Below are 19182 nucleotides of genomic sequence, written 5' to 3' on the forward strand. Positions count from 1 at the left end.
TAGCTAAACACTAGCTAAAAGCTATAAGAAGAAAAAGTCAAGCTTAAAGCTAAAGTAGCAAATGTCTTAGTAAAAGCTAAAAATAGCTAAACACTAGCTAAAAAGGTATAAGAAAAAGTGAAGCTAAAAGCTAAAAGTACATAAACATTTGCTAAAAACTATAAGAAAAAGACTACCTTAAAGCTAAAAGTAGCAAAAAGCTAGCTAAAATCTACAAGAAAGTCTAGCTTAAAGCTAAAAAATAGCAGAACACTAGCTAAAATCTTTAAGAAGAAAAAGTCAAGCTTTAAGATAAAAGTAGCTAATGTCTGGCTAAAAGACAAAAGTGGCAACAACAAAAAAAAAAAACTAGCTAAATGATATAACAAAAATGTTAGCTTAAAGCTAAAAGTAGAAAAAAGCTAAAAAAAAAAAATAAAAAAAAAGAGCAAAATAATGCCTTAAAGCTAAAAGTAGACAAAAAATTGGAAGCTAAAAGAAAAAATAAAACTAACCTAAAAGTTAAACGTAAAAAATAGCTAAAGATAGCAAAATACTCGCTAAAAGTTTAGTTATTTAAAGGTAGTAAAAGGCTAACAAAAAACTAAAAGTAGTTTAAGACAAATACAGTAGTCCCTCGTGACTTCACAGTTCGACTTTCGCAGACTCGCTCTTTCGCAGATTTTCAAAGTAAGATTGTACACGAGGGAGTAAAAAAGTACACGACACATGATGGTCAACTTTAATATTACTCACGTTATTGGGACGGTATGGGATACTGTGCAGTAAAAAGTTAACGAAAAAATATAATACTTCAGACAGGCACCGCCATTTTGTAGTTTTCTCTCAATAAGCCTACACTCTATCCTCACTCATAACAACTACATTTCCCAGAAGCCAACAGTGCCCCGCCCAAAAGCTTCATTACCTTCTGCTGAAATACTAGAGGGATAGTTTTGATCTGGTCCTTAAAAGTTTGGCCCTTACTCATTCAGTGACTTCGGTGCAGAGCCGATGCAGAGAGCCGCACGGAACCCATCGGGAACCGGACCAGAACCAGTGCAGAGCCGGACCTCCAGACTCATAGGTCAAGTCGGAGTGGAACCGAGCTGCTGCTATTCTGCAGTGCTGGTGACTAAAATTTAGTAGCTAAAAATACGTATGTGGTTAAAATGATGTAGGTTTAAGAGTTTAGAACATTGCAAGAGTGTGGGAAGGATTTAAAAAAGCCTTAAAATATTTATAAATACTAAAATAAATATAACGTCGCTACTTCACGGTTTTTCACTTATTGTGGGGGTCTGGAACATCACCCCCGCAATAAACGAGGGACTACTTGAAGCAGGATAAAATAAACAATGAACTGAAGGAGTTGAAGGAATATCAATGTATTTCTATGGTGAAAATATTTGCCAGTAAAGTTACATCATTTTAAAAGTAAAAAAGTCATAAATCTTATAGCGCCCATATCCTGAATGCACGGAACGTTTTGATACACGAACGACTAAAACAGCACAAAACACACAGACGTTAAAGCACAATATGTAAAGAAACCAAGTCATCAATAGGAGGAAAAGCCGTTACGCAAAGATTTGGTTATTTGTTTCATGGGTGCAACCCTTAAATAAAAACACAAATGAACAGACTTCTCAAAAGAATGAAAAATATCTACAAGAAGCGTTTTTACAACAAAGAACTCATCAGCCAAATACAAACAACCGTACTTTTTATGCCAAGTTTAATTAAAGCGCAAAGAACATAGTGGGAGAAGAACTAGGTTAAAAAAAGCAGCTGAATAAACTCACAGTCGCGGCGCAGGAGTGGAACATTTTCCGAACTCCTCGACACATCTCGAACAACAGCTGACCCGCTCCCTCCACCTTGTCCAGGTGGTGCTCCAGGTCCGAGAACATGAGAACCAGCAGGGCGTCGAGATCTGGAACCTGAGGGAAGGAGATGACACAAAACACACGAGCAGCTGCTAATGCAAAGGAAGAGCATTCTTGATTTTTGTGATTTGTTTTTTTTTAACTCACCTTCCTCATCAAAAAAGAAAAGCTCTCGGCTGCAAACTTGCGGATGTGTTCCTTCGAGTGAGCCAACAGCGTGCTGTACAAACTGCAGAGTGGAAACAGGCTGTCACTTTAACACAGTTTACTGGAGAAAGTGTCAACAGCATGGTGAAGTCTCATCACAGTTTGGAGTAAAACACAAAAAAGAAAGGAGTGACAAAAGATGTTTGCATTCGGCCACATGTGACGTCATCGTCCCACCTGTATATGTTGGACATGTCCTTCACCATGACCCGCCACAGGTACTTGTAGAGGTACGACAGGCAAGTGAAAGCCCACTCCAGCAGCTCTGTGTCCTTCGTGTCCAGCAGGGAGGTGATCAGCAGGAAGAAGTCAGGAAAGTGAGGGTAAAAATCTGTCTGCAGGTCTCTGGCCAGCTGCACCACCAGGCTGGAGAAGTAAACAAAAATAAACAAAACTAAAGAAAATGTAAACAGTCTCTGTGCGACACCATTAAGCCGTGTTGAAGAAGCTAAAACTCAGCTGTTAGAAGGCAAAACAAGCAGAAAAACAACTAAAACTGACCAAAAAAAGTTCAAAAAGGTAAAACTAGCTAAACTAATCAACGTAAAATTTTCTAAACTAGAGCTAAAACTTTAAATTTGCAAATCAGTGGCTAAAACAACAATGTTGCTGTTAAAAAGTTAAAAGGAGCATAACTACATAAAAACAGTAAAACAGTAGCTAAAGCTAACAGGAGCAGAATGCTAACTAAGAACTAGACGCAACCAAAAAAAAAAAAAAGAAAAAACTGACAAAACCGTTAAAAGCTCAAAGTAACAAAACTGACAATAAAAGGAGCAAAACTCTAAAACAACACAACTAACTAAAAGGAAAAGGACAATAACCAAAACATAAACATGCCAGAACAAATCTGAAAGTAGCAAAACTGTAGCTAAACTTTAAAAGAAACCAAACCGTGGCTAAAATGTGAAATTAGCACATTTGCTAAAATCAACTAAGTAAAAGGAGCAGGACATAGCTAATAGCTAAGTCGCAAAAAACGGTAGCCAAAAAAAAAAAAAAAAAAAAGCAGCTAAAAGCTAAATATAGCGCATGACCACCAAAATAGAGCAAGAATACTGAAGCGCATTTTAAACAAAACAATGATTTTGAGGGCATTAAACAAATTTAACCGTTTTTATGTTAAAATTATTTTAAAAAAATTACAAATATTTTACAAAAGTAGAAAAGTTCAAACAAAAAGTCTTAGCAAACTCTTTCCAAATGAGCTAAACGCATGACATTAAATGGCTAAAATGGAAAAAAGCATGTTAAAGTAGTTTGAGTTTGGAAACCTCCCTAAAGGAAATAAAGAGGAAGCGCTCACTCCAGCAGGGGTTGGAAAGCCAAACTGTTCTGCACGGCCAGATGTGTCTTCAGACTCTCCACGATGGACTTCTGGTGGAAGACCAGCATGTTGAATGACTGGCTCTTGTCCACGACCTCTTTCAAAAATGTTGCTGAGAGAAAACATCAAAACAGCTGAGGTTTTTTGTAGATAAATTATTATTTTACCAAGCAGCTATTAACACAGCAGAATAATTCCCAATACTTACTGAAATGCTCTGTCAAGTTGAGGTCTTTCCATTTTGTCAGGCCTTCTGAGAAGTATGTTTCTACTTCCTGTAAATTTAAAACAACTTCCGGTCAGAACATAAAGGGAAGTTTTCAAAATAAAAAGCGTTTTAAAATAAGTCGCTGTTTGTACAAACCTCTGCATAAGACCCGGTTCTGTCAATCCGACGGATGACATCAATGTTGACATTAGCGAGTCTTTCAGCAAAAGTGAGAAACTGGAAACAGAAAGATGTTAAAATACCATAAACGGCCACAAATTGCTATTAGCTTGTATTGCTAGCCTGGAAACCTGTATTTAACGCAATTTTACAAGTAACAATGTTAACCTCGACAGGTTTCAGTATGTTTCTAGACTTTTAAGGCACAACTTTAAACATTATGTTCACATAGAATTACAAACTCACCCTGTGTGTGTTCTCAGATTTGTGATACGACGACTTGCACTTGATTTTCATGTCGGCCTCGTGACTGAAAAATAATTTAAATATATTCCAAAAGCAGTCGCGCGCCTAATACAAGCATAAAACCCTCAAACTGATGTTTTCTTATTTACCTATTTCTTACAAATGTTTACACACACACGCCGAAATCAGGGAGCAGCCATGCTGAACAAAGCATTATGGGTAAAAATTCTAACGTGGTCTCCTGGTCTCAACGAACAGCAACAAAGACGAAAAGTACGCGAGAGAGGAATCCCCCGTTCATTTCCGGGTTCGTTTAATAGCCTTGTTTTTTTTTGTTGCGTTCTTGTTAGTTAAACCAAAAGTTGTGAACAAACAAGGCTGGCAACGAAAACACAGGCTAATAAACATATAATAAATAATTATAATTAATCTTTGACATCTAAACAACATATATTTTTCAATTTAAAATGTAATTTAAGTCATTTTTTAATTTATTTGGGCTGAATGTGGCCAGATCTTATGGCTCAACTCAGATTAAGTTCTTTTTATGTACACTCAGTTTATTAGTGATTAAAATACCTTATCAGCAAGCCAGCTAGTAATAAATTACCTTTACATGTAGTTTTAAACAGGATTCTCCAAGGTTTTTGTCTTACAGCACAAACAACAAAATCAAGTATTTAGATGTCATTTTATGTGTATGAATATTTAAACAAAATTCTTTATTTTGTTTATAAAGAAGTCTAACATGTTTCACCCTCTTAGAAAAGCACAGCTGGAGAAAATACCTGCTGCTACAGTGGAAGTACTAATTTTATAAAACAGTATAATTTATTTTTACATAAAATATAGTGTGTCATGCCCTCCAAATAAAAAAAATATACAAATTCTTATCAAAATATAATCAAAAGTCATGCACAAAATTATTCCTTTAGGCAAAAATAATTTAATCTAATAGGCCGCCTGATCAAACAACCTGATAAGTCTGTAGTTTGTTTGAACACTATGTAGTTAATTAAGCAAGTTATCCTACGGTACTTGCAATGTATTTTAATTAGCTCAGCAAATTTTTACATAACTTTTCATCATAGGTTAATATTAATTAAAAAGTATTTAATTTAACAATTACTCATTTTTCTTTCTTTTTTATTTTCTTTATTTAATGGTTAATTCTCCCTCCTCTCATTCTGTATGTTTGAATATAAAAGCTTATGTTCATGTTATGGTCTTATTTTTAACGACATAAACAAACCTGAGAAATTATACATGAACCTTAAACTAATTTTCTCTGACCTAAAACTAAAGCGATAAATATCTATTTAAGGAGTTGTTCATTTATTAAAGCAGATGGCTGAGCCTAACAACAATTTATTTCTCTTAAACTGAATTACAACAACCAGAAGTTACCGTAGGTGGACTACAGGAAACATTTATAATTTTAAGACAGGCCCTACAAAAAAAGAGAGAAGCAAGAAAATTAAAAATATTATTAGCTAGTCTAGAAAAAAGACATAACTGTTTACGGTCAGGGGGGAACATTGTGTTGTCTCCAAGGTCGACTGCTTGTTCTTAGAAACACGCCGTCTTTGAAAATTGAAGAATGTGAAAAGAAACGCTCTGAATCCATGAAAACAGGAGTTGTCCGTGATTAGTGTTTGTTCTGGTTTCCTTTGAGCTTTTTTACACTTCAGTTGGTTTAATGTGGGAGGACACAGATGACGCCAGCAGTGGGTTTTATACCTTTCCTCATGATATAACAACTACTTAAAGAGATAAACAGAATAATAAGTTTACATAAAGTGCTCCTTCAGACATATATATATATATATAAACTATGGGAGGTATTCATACGTTCGTTTTTATCTCAAAATGTTCCAGTTTCTACAAACTCTGATGTCCAGCGATCCGTTTACTCAAACGTGAAAATCACACAAACGGCATCTTGCTTCAAAAATTTCCAAACCTCGCTCCACATTCGTGAACTTATCAGCAAAAATGAAAGTTTACTCAGTCTCCTTGATGAATTGAACTTATTTATCAGCTGCTAACACATGTGACTATAAATAATACATCTATCTGGATTTTATTTTTAAAAAGCATTCTTTAGAGGAATGTGCATCACTCGCCATATTGCAAATTAAGTGGGGACGTTCATACTAACAAATCAAATGTTTGCCCAGCATCTGTAAAACTGGCTGATTTATAGCCCTACTTGTGTTGGATATTTGTTGATTAGCTTTGGTGGCCATCTTGAGTATGGTTGACTAACATTTAATCATTTGCAGATGCACTATGATTACTTTAAAGTGCATGTGTCATGGATTTTCTACAAATACAAAAAGTGGAAGAAAGCAACTTAATATTCAATAGATTTGGCGCAATACATGATTTTAATTTTATCCATTTTGTCCCATAACTGGCATATTTTCTTTTGAACTTGGTGCAGCCAAAGTGAAACAGGAAGTGACATCAAAGGGAACTTCCTGTTTTTTGTTTACTGAAACAATATTTAACTCTGACTTTCTAGTGACTCAAAAATAATCTAAAGAACCACCAGATTCTTTACTGTCGGTGTTGTTAGCCAATGTAGCAACGCTCTGTTTGCATGCAGGCATTCCCCTTTGACATCACTTCCTGTTACTGCACATGTGAATATCTTAACAACTGTTGATCTCGGCAGTGTAAATAGATTATTAATGTTATCTTGATGAAAATACATTCATATTTATTACAAAAAAATAATATCACAGGCACTTTAAGCTGAATTAAACTTTGAATTTTCATCTACATTTGGACAAGTAGGAGACGTGTATGACTGTAAATACTTTAACGCAGCTTTTAACTTGTGGCATTTTTAATGCAAAAGTATGAGAAAACATGTTTTTATAACTTTATTTCTCTAAAATGTGCATGCAAATATACCCCGTTGAAATTTCTCAAATCAAAGCACAAAATAAAAAAAAAGAATTTAAACTCAATTTAATTTAATTCAGTTTATTTATAAAGCACCAAGTCACAACAGAAGTCATCTCAGGGCACTGAACAGAAACATTCATATATAAAAATAATAATTTAACATTATTTATCTGAGGAGCAGACTGCTTTGAGTTCAACGCCATCGCAGAACTCTTATCTTGAGCAAGCTTGAAGGCGACAGTGGAAAGAAAAACTCCCTCATGAGGAAGAAACGTTTAACAGAACCAGCTCAGGACAAGCTCCATCTGCTTCAACTGGCTGGGTTTGAGAGGAACAGATACACAATGGCAGGTCAAGAATCACATGTTAAGATAGAAATAATAAATGAAAACTATTGAATTTTAACAGTTCATTTGAAGACATTAGGTAATTTTGTCCTCTAGTAGTCCAAGCCTATGGCAGCATAACAAGCCATACCGTAACATACCAATTTATTTCTAAAGCACTTAAAATACAACAAGCAGCCGTCCGAAGTGCTGTACAAAATCAAAAACAAACAAAAAAACCAGCAAAAAAAATAAATCAAATGCCGACCCTAACCATAGGATTTATCAAAAAAGAACGTCTTAATCCCAGTCTTAAACTGGACAATGTGTCAGCCTCACGGACAGAAACTGGAAGTTGGTTCCACAAGAGAGGAGCCTGAGAACTGAAATAACTTTCTCCCATTCTGCTTTTGGAAACTATAGGAACCACAAGTAAGCCTGCAGCCTGAGAGCAAAGTGCTCTGTTGGGAAAATGTGGAACAATAAGATCTCTCATATAAGATGGAGCTAGGTTGTTGAGGGCTTTGTAGGTTAGAAGTAAGATTTTGAATTCAATTCTGGATTTGACAGGGAGCCAATGGAGAGAAGCTAAAACTGGAGAGATATGATCTCTCCCAGTAACTCCAGTTAAGACTCTGGCAGCAGCATTTTGGATCAACTGAAGACGTTTTAAGACGCATTTGGACACCCAGATAATAAATCATTGTAAATAGTTGATTTACAATCAACATTGTTAAATTGTTAATAAACCAAAATCAACAATTAGAAGTCACAAAAACTTGTTTGACCTGCAGGACACACATGAGCATTCCTCCTTATCACTCCCCCTCACACATGCACACGCACACAAATAAAAGGTTTCGGTCTGTGGTCGTGCACTCAGCTCTGCGTTGAGTGAGCAGGTGATGTGCCAGGACGTCCATTTATCCACAGAGAACCGTCTGTTTCTGGGAGCACGCCCCATGGAACAGCCGGAATAACTTTCCAAACAAATAATTACAGAAAAAGAAAACTTCTTTACAACAATGTCTCTGGTCGCCGGCTCCTTTGTGGCACTGGATTATGTAGTGTTTGCTCTCATGCTTGTGGCTTCCGCTGCCGTCGGGGTCTACTTCGCATGGACTGACAGGAGACGGACAAGCTCTGGGGACTTCTTAACGGGGGGTCGCAGGATGACCGCCCTGCCCGTCTCCTTGTCCCTGACTGCCAGCTTCATGTCAGCCATCACAGTCCTGTCCACCCCAGCCGAGGTAAGGCAGATTCAGAATTAGAATATTAATTTTTCCACTTTAGACATCTTACAAATGCAGTAAAACTCTATGCAGGTGTACCTCTACGGAGCCAGCATTGGAGTCTATGCTTTTGCTGATGTGCTGACGATGGTGATCACCTCCGAGGTCTTTCTGCCCATCTTCTACAAGCTGAGCATCACCAGCACATACGAGGTCAGTGTGGTTTCAGCTTGAAGCCACGTTATAGAACCTGAAGTTCTATTTCAGTGCATCTGCTCTTTGGGATTACAATGTTTCACAAGTCTTTTTGACTTCAGGCTCCATCAAGTTAACTGTTTTGCACCCATATCTGACTTACTCTGCAAATAAAAGGTTGGTGATAGAATTACAGTGAGGCACAAAAGAACGTGCTGCAATCTGGGAATGATATAACTGAGAACATTGGCAGCCTGTGGCTCCGGAGCCACAGGTGGACCTTTAAAGTGCTGTCTCACTGGGCTGAATGAAAGCTGAATGACTATGCTAAGATTTTCTGAAGAAGCTAAAACTTACTTGTTTAGGTTAAAAGAAGCAGAATGCTGGCTAAATGCTAAATTATGCAAAATGCTGCCTATAAAACAAAAGCCTATAGCTAAAATCTAAAAGTAGCAAAACAGTAGCTCAAAGCTAAACATAGCAAAAATCTAATATGCTAGTAAGAAGCTAAAAGTTGCTATGGGCTTGCTAAAAGTACCACAAGGCTAACTAAAACATACAAAAGCTGAATGCTTGCTAAAAGCTACCAAATAGCAAAAGGCTAGATAAAACCTTAATCTACCGAAATAGCTAAAGCTTTAATATCCCAAAGTGATGGTGAGAAGCTAAAAGTAGTTAAAGGCTTGCTAAAAGCAAAATATAGTCCACATCTAGCTAAAAACTAGCAATAGGATAAACTTTAATCTACCAAAAGTATAGCTGAAATGTTATCGTACCAAAAAGATGGTGAGAAGCTAAAAGTAGCTAAAGGCTTGCCAAAAGCAAAAAGTAGTGTGTCTCTAGCTAAAAACTAGCAATAGGATAGAAAAACCTAAGTAGGGCTATAAAAAAGGGCTAGCTGAATGTTAAAGTAGCAAAAGACTGGTTGAATACTTAAAATAGCAAAATTATTGTTATAAGCTAAAATGAGCAAAAGTAAATATAAAATACTTTTATTTATTTTGCTGAATCTGATTTTGAAGAACAAAGTTTTTGAAGTAACTTATAACAAGGAATATCTAAAATGAACTAAACAGTAGGAAAAAAAAATAGAAAAACTGTGACTAAAATCAGCAAAATATTGGGTAAAAAAAATTGTAGCTGAAAGCTAAAAGAAGCAGAATGGTAGCTTAAAGCTAAAAGCATTCAAACGCTAAAAGGTAAAATTAAGCCAAAAATGGAACAAATACGCTGAAGCTGATTTCCATGAATGTTTTTGAATGAAGTGATGGGAAATCAATGCATTTCTATAAGAAATGCTGTGTCAGCATTTATACCGTATCACAATTGTAAAATTTTATGTTATTTTTAACAACCAGGTAGAATTTCTGGCTCTAAACAAATTACATTTAATAGTAGTGATGGTAAAAAATGTCTCGCTTTAACTATAAACATATCAGACTCCTGGTCCTAGAAGGGCAATAAATAGATGTTGATGTTTCTGTTTCTATTAAGTATCTGGAGATGCGTTTCAGCAGAGTGACCCGCCTGCTCGGAACCGTCCTCTTCATTGTCCAGACGGTGAGCATCGGAGCAGTCAGCCCATAATTACTGGAGTAAAACCACAGATCTGTAACCTGCTGGTGGGTTTTCTGTCTGCTGCAGATCCTTTACACTGGGATTGTGATTTACGCTCCAGCTCTTGCTTTGAACCACGGTATGTGGGTCATGAAGGGCACTTGAACCCACATGGCTTTAATGGACTGGCCACAGTCTAAAACCTTCCTCTTCTCTCCACAGTGACTGGTATAGACCTGTGGGGGGCTGTCATCTCAACAGGTGTGGTCTGTACCTTTTACTGCACGATGGTATGTCACTAAATATACACGCACAAGTTTGTGTTTCGTTATCGGCACGTTTTGATGACATCACTTTCTGCACTTGGATAAAACAGCTGCTTGTGGTTGTTGCAGGGCGGTCTAAAGGCGGTGGTGTGGACAGATGTCATTCAGGTAGGCTTTGAGGTGACAAAATACCATGAGTGTCACATTAGGAGTAAAGCTGGCTGATTAAACCTGGGATAATGTGTCATTTTTTGCAGCAATTGTGGGAAAACCTAAACAGGGTTGTGCAAATTATTTGAAGTGGGGTTTCCACAGAACTCCACTTTTAAGTTATATTTATTTTTTAAGATAAGATAAGATAGAAGTTTATTGATCCCGCAGGAAATTGTTGTGCCAGAGTTTCATTGCAAAGAATTACAGCTCATTTTATTACAATGCACATTTATAGCTGCAGCAAATCTGCAACAAATGTGTATTTTTTTTTATTTGAGATTATTCAAATACAAGAACCAGCTCAAATTAGTCTCAACTCGGACAAAACCCAACTTGAACCTAAACCTTTGTGTACCCTCCCAGCTTTGTGTCATGTTAATAGGTTTCCTGGCCATCATCGTCCGATCTGTGCTCTTACAAGGCGGAGTGGTCGCCATCATTTCAGACTGTCAAGATGGAGGAAGACTAAATTTTTGGGAGTGAGTATATGGACAAAATAACAATGGTGTTAGGAGAAAATTCAAGTCTCAGCAGAAGACGTTCAAGGACAGGACATTTTGTAAGAACAGTTCACGCACGCAGTAACAAGCTCAGCAGGTACATTGTGGGTAACAGATTGTTGTGTTCGTGGAGCTGAAACATACTTTCTTCTTGATGGCAACAATTAAACTTCAATCCCAAACTCCATGTTGGATACAACGTCTCACCCAGGTGTTGATATTAAAAATAAAATAAAAGTACAACTGGAATTGTTTAGTACATTGAACATATCTCACCTCTTGAGTTTAGTTGGACGGTAAATCATCAATAGGCACAAAAACTTGTTTTCTTTGTACAGAAAGGCTGGAATTGTGCATTTTATTGGACTATCCAGCACAACCCTGAGATTGATAGGGTTCTTTTATACCTTCACCCCTTTTTGTGTGTTTTGAACACAAGGTGGGACAAAGCTAGAGGTAAGACTAGAAAATAATTAAAAAAAACATACAGTGAAAGTAGATGGTGTCCTAGTTTGTTGCAAGTTGCAGTATAATTCCCAAATTAAGGTATTTTTTGTAACCGTAAACAGTTAGTTCTGAACACCCAACCAAACACTAAAAGCCAACTTTATGTTTCTAATGTTGACCGAGTGGGTTTAGAGTTAAAAATGTGTTAATACAAGTCCTTGACCCACATGAGACATTTAGAGCTTTGTTAGTGGCTGATAAGAGGTTTAATCACTAATCTGAGAAGTGGTCTTTTCTTATCAGAACCTCTTATCAACAGTGCAATCTTGACATCCTTCCCTGGAAAACTTTTTAACGGATGGGGCCTCAATGACCCACATGACGGTCAGGTAGCAACCTTTGAACTTATGGACCCTCAAGGTCCTAAAATCTCTATAAGAAGGAACTTTGGATTCCCCCTAAGCAAACAATAGAAAAATGTTTTATGCATACTAAGTAAGTTTGTAGACTTAAAAGTGTTCTCATAAAGAATGCAGTGGCCTTTTTTGTATAAATTTGGAGAATACAAAAAGGTACTGTGAAGCTTTCATCAAAGTTCATGCTCAATCATCCAGGAACAAAATCCAAATAATGGTCAATCAGGTCATCTGGACAGTTTCTTTTTTGGTGTGGAAAGATGTTTTGCCCTCTATCCAGAGGGCTTCATCAGTCTGAGGAATCCCAAGTAAACCGTTTCCCCCACTAAGCAGTACACTCCTTTAGTGGACCAACCAGTTTGCTGGTGATAAGATGGTTTCTGGGGGCTGTCCTGTCCACCGTTGACTCCTCCCAGGCAGGCAGTCACAGCCAAAGTGGTTCAAGACATCAAAGTACTGTGACGCTCTGGTGAATGTTTAAGGACCATCAAAAAAACATTAAAAGCCCAAACAAACAATAAGCATACTGTAATTGCAAGCATCAATGCAACTGTAAGTTCCTACTGTTTGGAATGAATTTTCAGTTACGATAATTCACCATTGCTGTCTCGGTTTTTGCCCAAGACTTTTAAGATATATCCCTTTTCACCTTATCAATACTAGACAATGAGGAGTACCTCTTTGGCTGAACACATGGAGTCCAGAAGTTTATAAACATGTGGACCAGCACATTAACTTCATCAAACGCCATAGACAAGACTGTAGACCAGTTACTCTATATGACCATGCATGGGCAGCTTCCACCAGCCTGACCAATGAACAAAACTAAGTATTTGAACAAAACACAAGTATTTAAAAAGAAACCAAGAAAGCATGTTGGATTACTTTCTACATTATCTTGTAATTTAGGCATAATACATTCTAAATGCTGCCAGGGTATGAGAGGAATACAGAACAAACCAACCACTGATTGATTGAACGAAGGAACGAAGGAACAAAGGAACCAATCACCCACCCACCCATCCATCCAGGCCAGTGAAGATCTGTCTCAGAGTCTTCTACCAGCAGAACATGTCCACAAAACCTCCAGGAGGCATCCTAATCAAATGCCTGAACTTCTCGTTTTGACGCAGAGGAGCAGCGGTTCTACTTCAAGCTCCCTTAGATAATGGAGCTCCTCACCCTATATCTAAGGCTGAGCCTGGCCTCTCTACAGAGGAAGCTCAGCCACTTGTATCCAAGATCTTGTTCCTTTGCTCATGATCCAAAACTCATGACTATAGTTGAAGGCTAGAATGTCGATGAACTTGTAAATTGAGAGCTTCGGTTATTGGCTGATTGAGATGAGGCCCCAATCCATTGGTCCATCTCCTTCTCCATTTTGCCATAATTCATTCCTAACCTGGAAGGAACACTTCACTTTTTTCCTGGTTGAGAACCGTGGCCTTAGACTTAAAGCAGCTCTTGTTCTGGACACTTTAAACACAACTGTGAACCATAACAGTGCATGATGAACGTGATGGTTAACAGTTTCCAAATGAGATGCAAGCCTTATCCCCAAGAACACATGGCTCCTTTCTACTTTCAACAGACGGCAAGAAACAAGCACACTATATTTATCGCTATTTTAACAATCAGCACTTCAGTATAACCCCCCCCCCCCCCCAAAAAAAAAAAAATAAATAAATAAAGGAAATCCACTTGCTTTCTATCGAAGTTAGGATTGCCATGACCTGGATAACTGAAAATAAAAATTGAACAATGGATTGGAATAATCTAGTTTGCTCACAGAGACCCATACAATGATCTAAAATAATTAGTTTAAAATGTGTTGCGGTTTACTGTCAATTATCCCACTAACACATTTATGAACTTCTAACACGAAAATAAGCATACGTTTGGTAAGCACTTTGGTAACAGTTCCTGTTTTAAATGTGCTTTATAAATACATTTGGCTTGACTTGACTAATAAATACTTCAGGAGCAGTTTGTTGCCCATCATGTTAATTTCTTTTGAATTCAGCCTCTGACATGGATTGTCTGACCAAATAAATGAAAACTCAAAACAGAATAACGTTCAATTTTACATTTTTTTTTTGTCCTTTTCACCAGCTTTGACACGAACCCTCTAAGGAGACACACCTTCTGGACCTTAACTATCGGAGGGACATTTATTTGGGTCAGTGTCTATGGGATCAACCAAGCTCAGGTTCAAAGATACATCTCCTGCAAGAGCCTGACTCATGCCAGACTGTAAGTCTACTTGTACAGAAAGACAGATTTGTTTTGGCATTTCAAACACATTTACTCAAATAGAGAATTTGTTTTATTATATATGTTATAATTGGTGGTAGTTAATGTAGAGCACAGTCCTCAAAAAGTCCAAAGTAGTCAGAAATTTTGGTAGCTATAAATAATGGCCCGGTAAATACCGAGTACTTAACTCATCTTTACTGGGTTTATACCTGCTATGTTCCTTGTACTAACTAGGTGTGTACCTGGCACTTGCATGGTACACATGGTCCTTACTGGGTACATACCTGCCATGTACAGGTACAAGGTACTTACTGGGTAAAGACAGGGTACGTACCAGTAGGTACTGGGCTGTAATATGGGTTGCTACAAAAACGACTGAAGTTGTAACATGGCAGCAATTTGTTGTGGTCCTGCTCAAGCTAGCCATTAGCTCGTCAATCTGGTCTAAATTAAATTTTACTTTTCATAACTGCTTTACTTTTTAAAGAGATATCTTCAACAAGGAAAAATATTATTTGTTCATAACCTTGATGATATTGTCTCTACGTCTGAACATGTTTTAACCAAACTTGTTTGATCTTTTTTTGTGTGTGTGTGTCTCTAGTTCTATATACATCAACTTGCTAGGTCTGTGGTCCGTCTTGTTGAGCTCAGTGTTTGCAGGAATGTGTCTGTACTCGGTCTATAAAAACTGTGACCCGTGGAGTACCGGACTTATTTCTGCTCTTGATCAGGTACGACTTGATGTTTCAGGTTTTTCCTAGCCTATTAGTACTTTTAGTTAGTATCCTTTGGAAACTTTTAGCTTTAAGACAGCCTATTCAAACCCAGAACCCCCCCCCAAAAATAAAAATTTTATGAAGTCATTGGTGGACCAGAATTAAGTCACCTGCGGGCCGTAAATGGACCTCGGGCTACCAGTTGAATAACCCTGTTAGAGGTCCAATAAGCTTTTAAATAATCTTTTGCTACATTTAGCTTTTACCTAACATTTAGCTTCTTTTAACTAAGAGCTAACTTTGTAGGCTTTTGCTGCTTTTTGCTCAAGCTACCATCTTGATACTTTTAGCTTTCAGCTACTGATTTACTACTTTGAACTTTTAGCTAGCCATTTGCTACTTTTAGCTCCTATATACCATTTTGCTACCTTTAGATTTAAACTTAACAATTTGCTTTATAGCTTTCAGATAGCCGTTTGCCACTTTTAGCTAGCAGCTAACCTTGCTACAATTTTACTATTTTTACCTTTGAATTAGCATTTTGCTACCTTTTGCTCTAGCTACCGGTGTTTCTCCTACCATTATACAAGTGGAGCGCCCTGCCCTGTCTACAGAACCTAGTGCCTACCGAAATGCCCCCTGCACCCTGCTCAACAACTGCCAGTACTGACGTAGCGCTAAGCTAGCTGCGTGCAATAAGACATGCTAAAAAGCTTAAAATGCTACATAGGTAATGCTCCGCTTCCCCTCACGTTGAGCTGTCTAACCCCCTTACCTGCTCGAAAAATTTCAGTAAAAACTACGCGCAACACACAGACGTGTCTCCCCCCCCAAAAAAACAAAAACGAAATAAATAAATAAATCACGGAATAGATGAGCGCCCTGCCAAGGCAAGTAGGGGAAACACCGAGCTACCATTTGGATACTTTTAACTTATTGTTTTGCTACTTTGAGTTATAGCTTTACTACTTTTAGCTTTCATCATCTTAAATGCTTTTTTTTTTTAGCTGTAACAACCCAGTTTCACCTTTTTCAGCAAAGTCATTCAACACTCAGCGTTTACACAGTTCCTCTAATTCAATATCTTCTTTTTGTAGCTGATGCCATATTTGGTGATGGACATCTTAGGAGACTACCCCGGTCTCCCTGGCCTGTTTGTTGCAGCAGCATACAGTGGATCCCTAAGGTTTTTATTCACCACTGAAGTGTTTCTCTTATTATCTGCAGAATAGTTGACGTTTATAAAAATACTTCCTTGTTTTTTTATTGGTGGCCTTTTTGAATCCTCAGCACGGTGTCTTCCAGCATCAATGCTCTGGCTGCAGTGACAGTAGAGGATCTGATCAGACCGTACACCAGCCTGTCTGAAAAACACCTGTCCTGTATCTCAAAGGGAATGAGTGAGTGGACCGTCTTCCCGTACGGGACAGTAAAAGATTGAAATGCTATTGGTTAAATTTGGGATCCTTGTGCCAAATGTTCTTCCAAACGCAGCTTTTTTCTATGGAGTTTTGTGCATCGGAATGGCTGGACTGGCCTCGTTCATGGGAGGGATCTTGCAGGTAGAGTAGCTCTGATGACAACGGGCAAAAGGAAACACTTTAAACATGATTTTATTAGGTTAACGGACCAATCTTTAACCTATGATCCATTATTTTTTATATCCAGGCAGCCGTCAGCATTTTTGGTATAATTGGAGGTCCTTTACTTGGTTTGTTTGCACTGGGCATCCTGTGTCCGTGTGCCAACTCCAAAGTAAGTCTAGCCTTATCCAAATGTTTTGTACCCACTTTAATGTTTCAGCTGGCCTGTTGTAGATTTAATAAATGATAGTTTAGTTCTTCTGAAGTGGGCTTCTGTGGAAAAGTTATAAACAAGATCTTTTGTAGGTACAGCAGCTCTTTACATGGACTTATTATAGAGAGTTATACTTTAATGGAGTATAATTTGTATTGCACGATTTATATAAAATTTTGTGGGTATTTACAAGTAGGGTTCTTATATTTTATTCAGAAAAATTAAGGACCATACCACAGCTGGGCCTTGGTCCAATAGGGTCCACAACCATAAGTGGTTGTTATTTCTAATGAAAATTACAGGTCTCAAGAAAAAAAAAACATTTTTCCATATTTGATATACTTTATACCAATGGACATGAAAATAAACTGGACAAATAAACTTAGTAACAAATGCCAGCTAATAAAATATAGTGAACGTCTGAAATTGGTTATCATTCGCATTTTTTTATCCATTTTACACACTTTTTCACATAAATAAGTACCTAACCTTACATTGCATCAACATTTTTTCTAGCACTGCATTTTTTTTTTAACCCTTTAGTATTTAAGGATGCAACTTACAAGATTGTTTTTTTCATAGTTGTTCATTTTTCCTCACATAAATGGACTAAAACTTTGTGTCTGCCATTTAACATTTATAAACTTGCGAATAAATCCCATCATAACGAAACCTGATTTTCCTAAATGTCTTAGCCAATCACTCATCTGGGCGCAGAATGAAGCTGCTGCAAACACTGACAGCAGCAGCTAGCTTTAGCACTTCTGGTCTAGGCTGGAGAGTTTCTGGCAAGGAAGTCTTAATATTTTAGCAGAAACAACCGTTTAATGCAAAACTGACGGCGATATAAAGTTTAAAAAAATAATTTGAATGACTTCTTTGACTGCAGCGATTGTCTTTGGTCATAGCTCGTCAATCCGTTCAGAAGAATTTCTATTTTTCCAAACTAGCATAGTTCAAAAAGGCATCTACAACAGATAAGATGTTAATAGTTCAAAATGTTTCCACAGAACTTGTGCTCAACCTTTTTAATATTTCTGTTCTCCTTGGAAAGCGTTACCATTCTCCCCTTCTTGCAGGGAGCCGTTTCAGGGCTCGTGTCAGGGCTGGTAGTTTCCCTTTGGGTGGGCATCGGAGCCCATATTTACCCCCCACCCCCCGAGTTGAGTCGGCCTCTGCCGCTGAACACTGACGGCTGTAACTTCACCACAACGAGCACCTTGAACTGGACCTCCACGGCTCTGCCAACCCAACCAAACTCCACCCTTAACATTCCCATCCATGATGGTGGCAGGTGAATAATATGAAATGCAAAAGGTCTTTAACTCAGCTAATTTCACAGATACGGAGCTAAACTTTGGTGTGGTAGTAGCTGAGAATAATCCACAACACATACTCTGGGTGCTCATGCGTTCCTTCTGGAAGTAGGCCTTTAATGCACAATCCTCTCATACCAGCAGGCCCATGTTGGAAGACCTCTACTCTCTGTCCTACCTTTACTTCGGTCCAGTTGGAACCATGATAACCATCAGTGTGGGACTGGTGGTCAGCGTGTTAACGGGTAAATGACTTCAAATACGTAGAAAAGTAAGTTACACCACTTTCTGATTATTTCTTTCCCTGCTTCATTAAAGGAGGCTGTAAGCTGAAAGTGGAACCGAGGCTCTTATTAAAGAAGGAGGACACAACGTTTTATTATTTCATCAAGTTATTTAAATGCAGGGTGAGTCCAGCTCCACTGGCTTCATTTGTAACCCAAAACAGCTCCTGAGCGTTCGCTTTGTTTTTTTTCTGTTAAGGTGGAAAAACGAAGCGGACAGCTCGACTTAAAGAAGGACAGAGAGAAGAAATTTGGCAACAGCAATCCTGCATTCAGCGACTTCGAGCTAACAAAAAGCAGCGTCACTCTGTGAAAACAACAGAAATGTTTGTTCTATTTTATTTTTAATTTTTATTTTATTCTAAGTTCATGTGCAAGAGTTGTTATTGAAGAAGTGGATTTATGCTGTGCCTGTCATTTGTACAAATACAAACTAAGGCAGCAAAGATATTCCGTTTGCAACGTTTAACAATGTTCATCAACCAGAGGACAACTGACTGACATCTGGAGAATTTAACTCACCCAGTTTTATAGATACTGAGCTAAACTTTCTTGTGGTAGTAGCTGAGAGTTGTCCTGAACACATGTTTTAAGTTCTGACTGGATGAATGCAATCTTACAATCCATCCATCCATCCATCCATACATCTGGCATCCATCCATACATCATCCATCCATACATCCATCATCCATACATACATCTGTCA

The 19182-nt window shown here is 37.8% G+C and overlaps 2 protein-coding genes across 2 annotated transcripts in view; one reads left to right on the forward strand and one right to left on the reverse strand.

Annotated features, from left to right (window-relative positions):
- Positions 1-4228, reverse strand: part of utp20 (UTP20 small subunit processome component) — a 34188-nt gene extending 29960 nt beyond the window's left edge. Inside the window, exons 1-7 of the mRNA XM_037696138.1 lie at positions 4037-4228; positions 3767-3847; positions 3611-3677; positions 3382-3514; positions 2253-2441; positions 2016-2097; positions 1785-1922 (exon numbers count right to left, since the gene is read on the reverse strand). Of these exons, the coding sequence (XP_037552066.1) occupies positions 1785-1922; positions 2016-2097; positions 2253-2441; positions 3382-3514; positions 3611-3677; positions 3767-3847; positions 4037-4087 (741 nt within the window). The 5' untranslated portion in view covers positions 4088-4228. The remainder of the gene's footprint in view (positions 1-1784; positions 1923-2015; positions 2098-2252; positions 2442-3381; positions 3515-3610; positions 3678-3766; positions 3848-4036) is intronic.
- A 4075-nt stretch (positions 4229-8303) lies between these two features.
- On the forward strand, positions 8304-18789 carry slc5a8 (solute carrier family 5 member 8). Its single transcript, XM_037696139.1, has 17 exons — positions 8304-8528; positions 8604-8723; positions 10200-10265; positions 10350-10401; positions 10485-10552; positions 10658-10696; positions 11105-11220; positions 14217-14357; positions 14965-15094; positions 16177-16265; positions 16370-16479; positions 16574-16641; positions 16748-16834; positions 17956-18170; positions 18337-18437; positions 18511-18599; positions 18676-18789. The coding sequence occupies exons 1-17, from the start codon at positions 8304-8306 to the stop codon at positions 18787-18789; spliced, it is 1830 nt and encodes a 609-aa protein (XP_037552067.1).
- The last annotated feature ends 393 nt before the right edge of the window (positions 18790-19182 follow it).

Source organism: Nematolebias whitei, chromosome 22 (genome assembly GCF_014905685.2).
Source record: "Nematolebias whitei isolate Nwh7 chromosome 22, NemWhi1, whole genome shotgun sequence".
NCBI classification, from domain to species: domain Eukaryota; kingdom Metazoa; phylum Chordata; class Actinopteri; order Cyprinodontiformes; family Rivulidae; genus Nematolebias; species Nematolebias whitei.

Bases quoted from the DNA above. Each gene is read 5' to 3' on its own strand.
- slc5a8 (XM_037696139.1), top strand. From the start codon at position 8,304: ATGTCTCTGGTCGCCGGCTCCTTTGTGGCACTGGATTATGTAGTGTTT. The intron at 10,697-11,104 runs GTAGGCTTTGAG...GTACCCTCCCAG, and splicing joins TGTGGACAGATGTCATTCAG to CTTTGTGTCATGTTAATAGG. The intron at 18,171-18,336 runs GTGAATAATATG...TCATACCAGCAG, and splicing joins CCCATCCATGATGGTGGCAG to GCCCATGTTGGAAGACCTCT.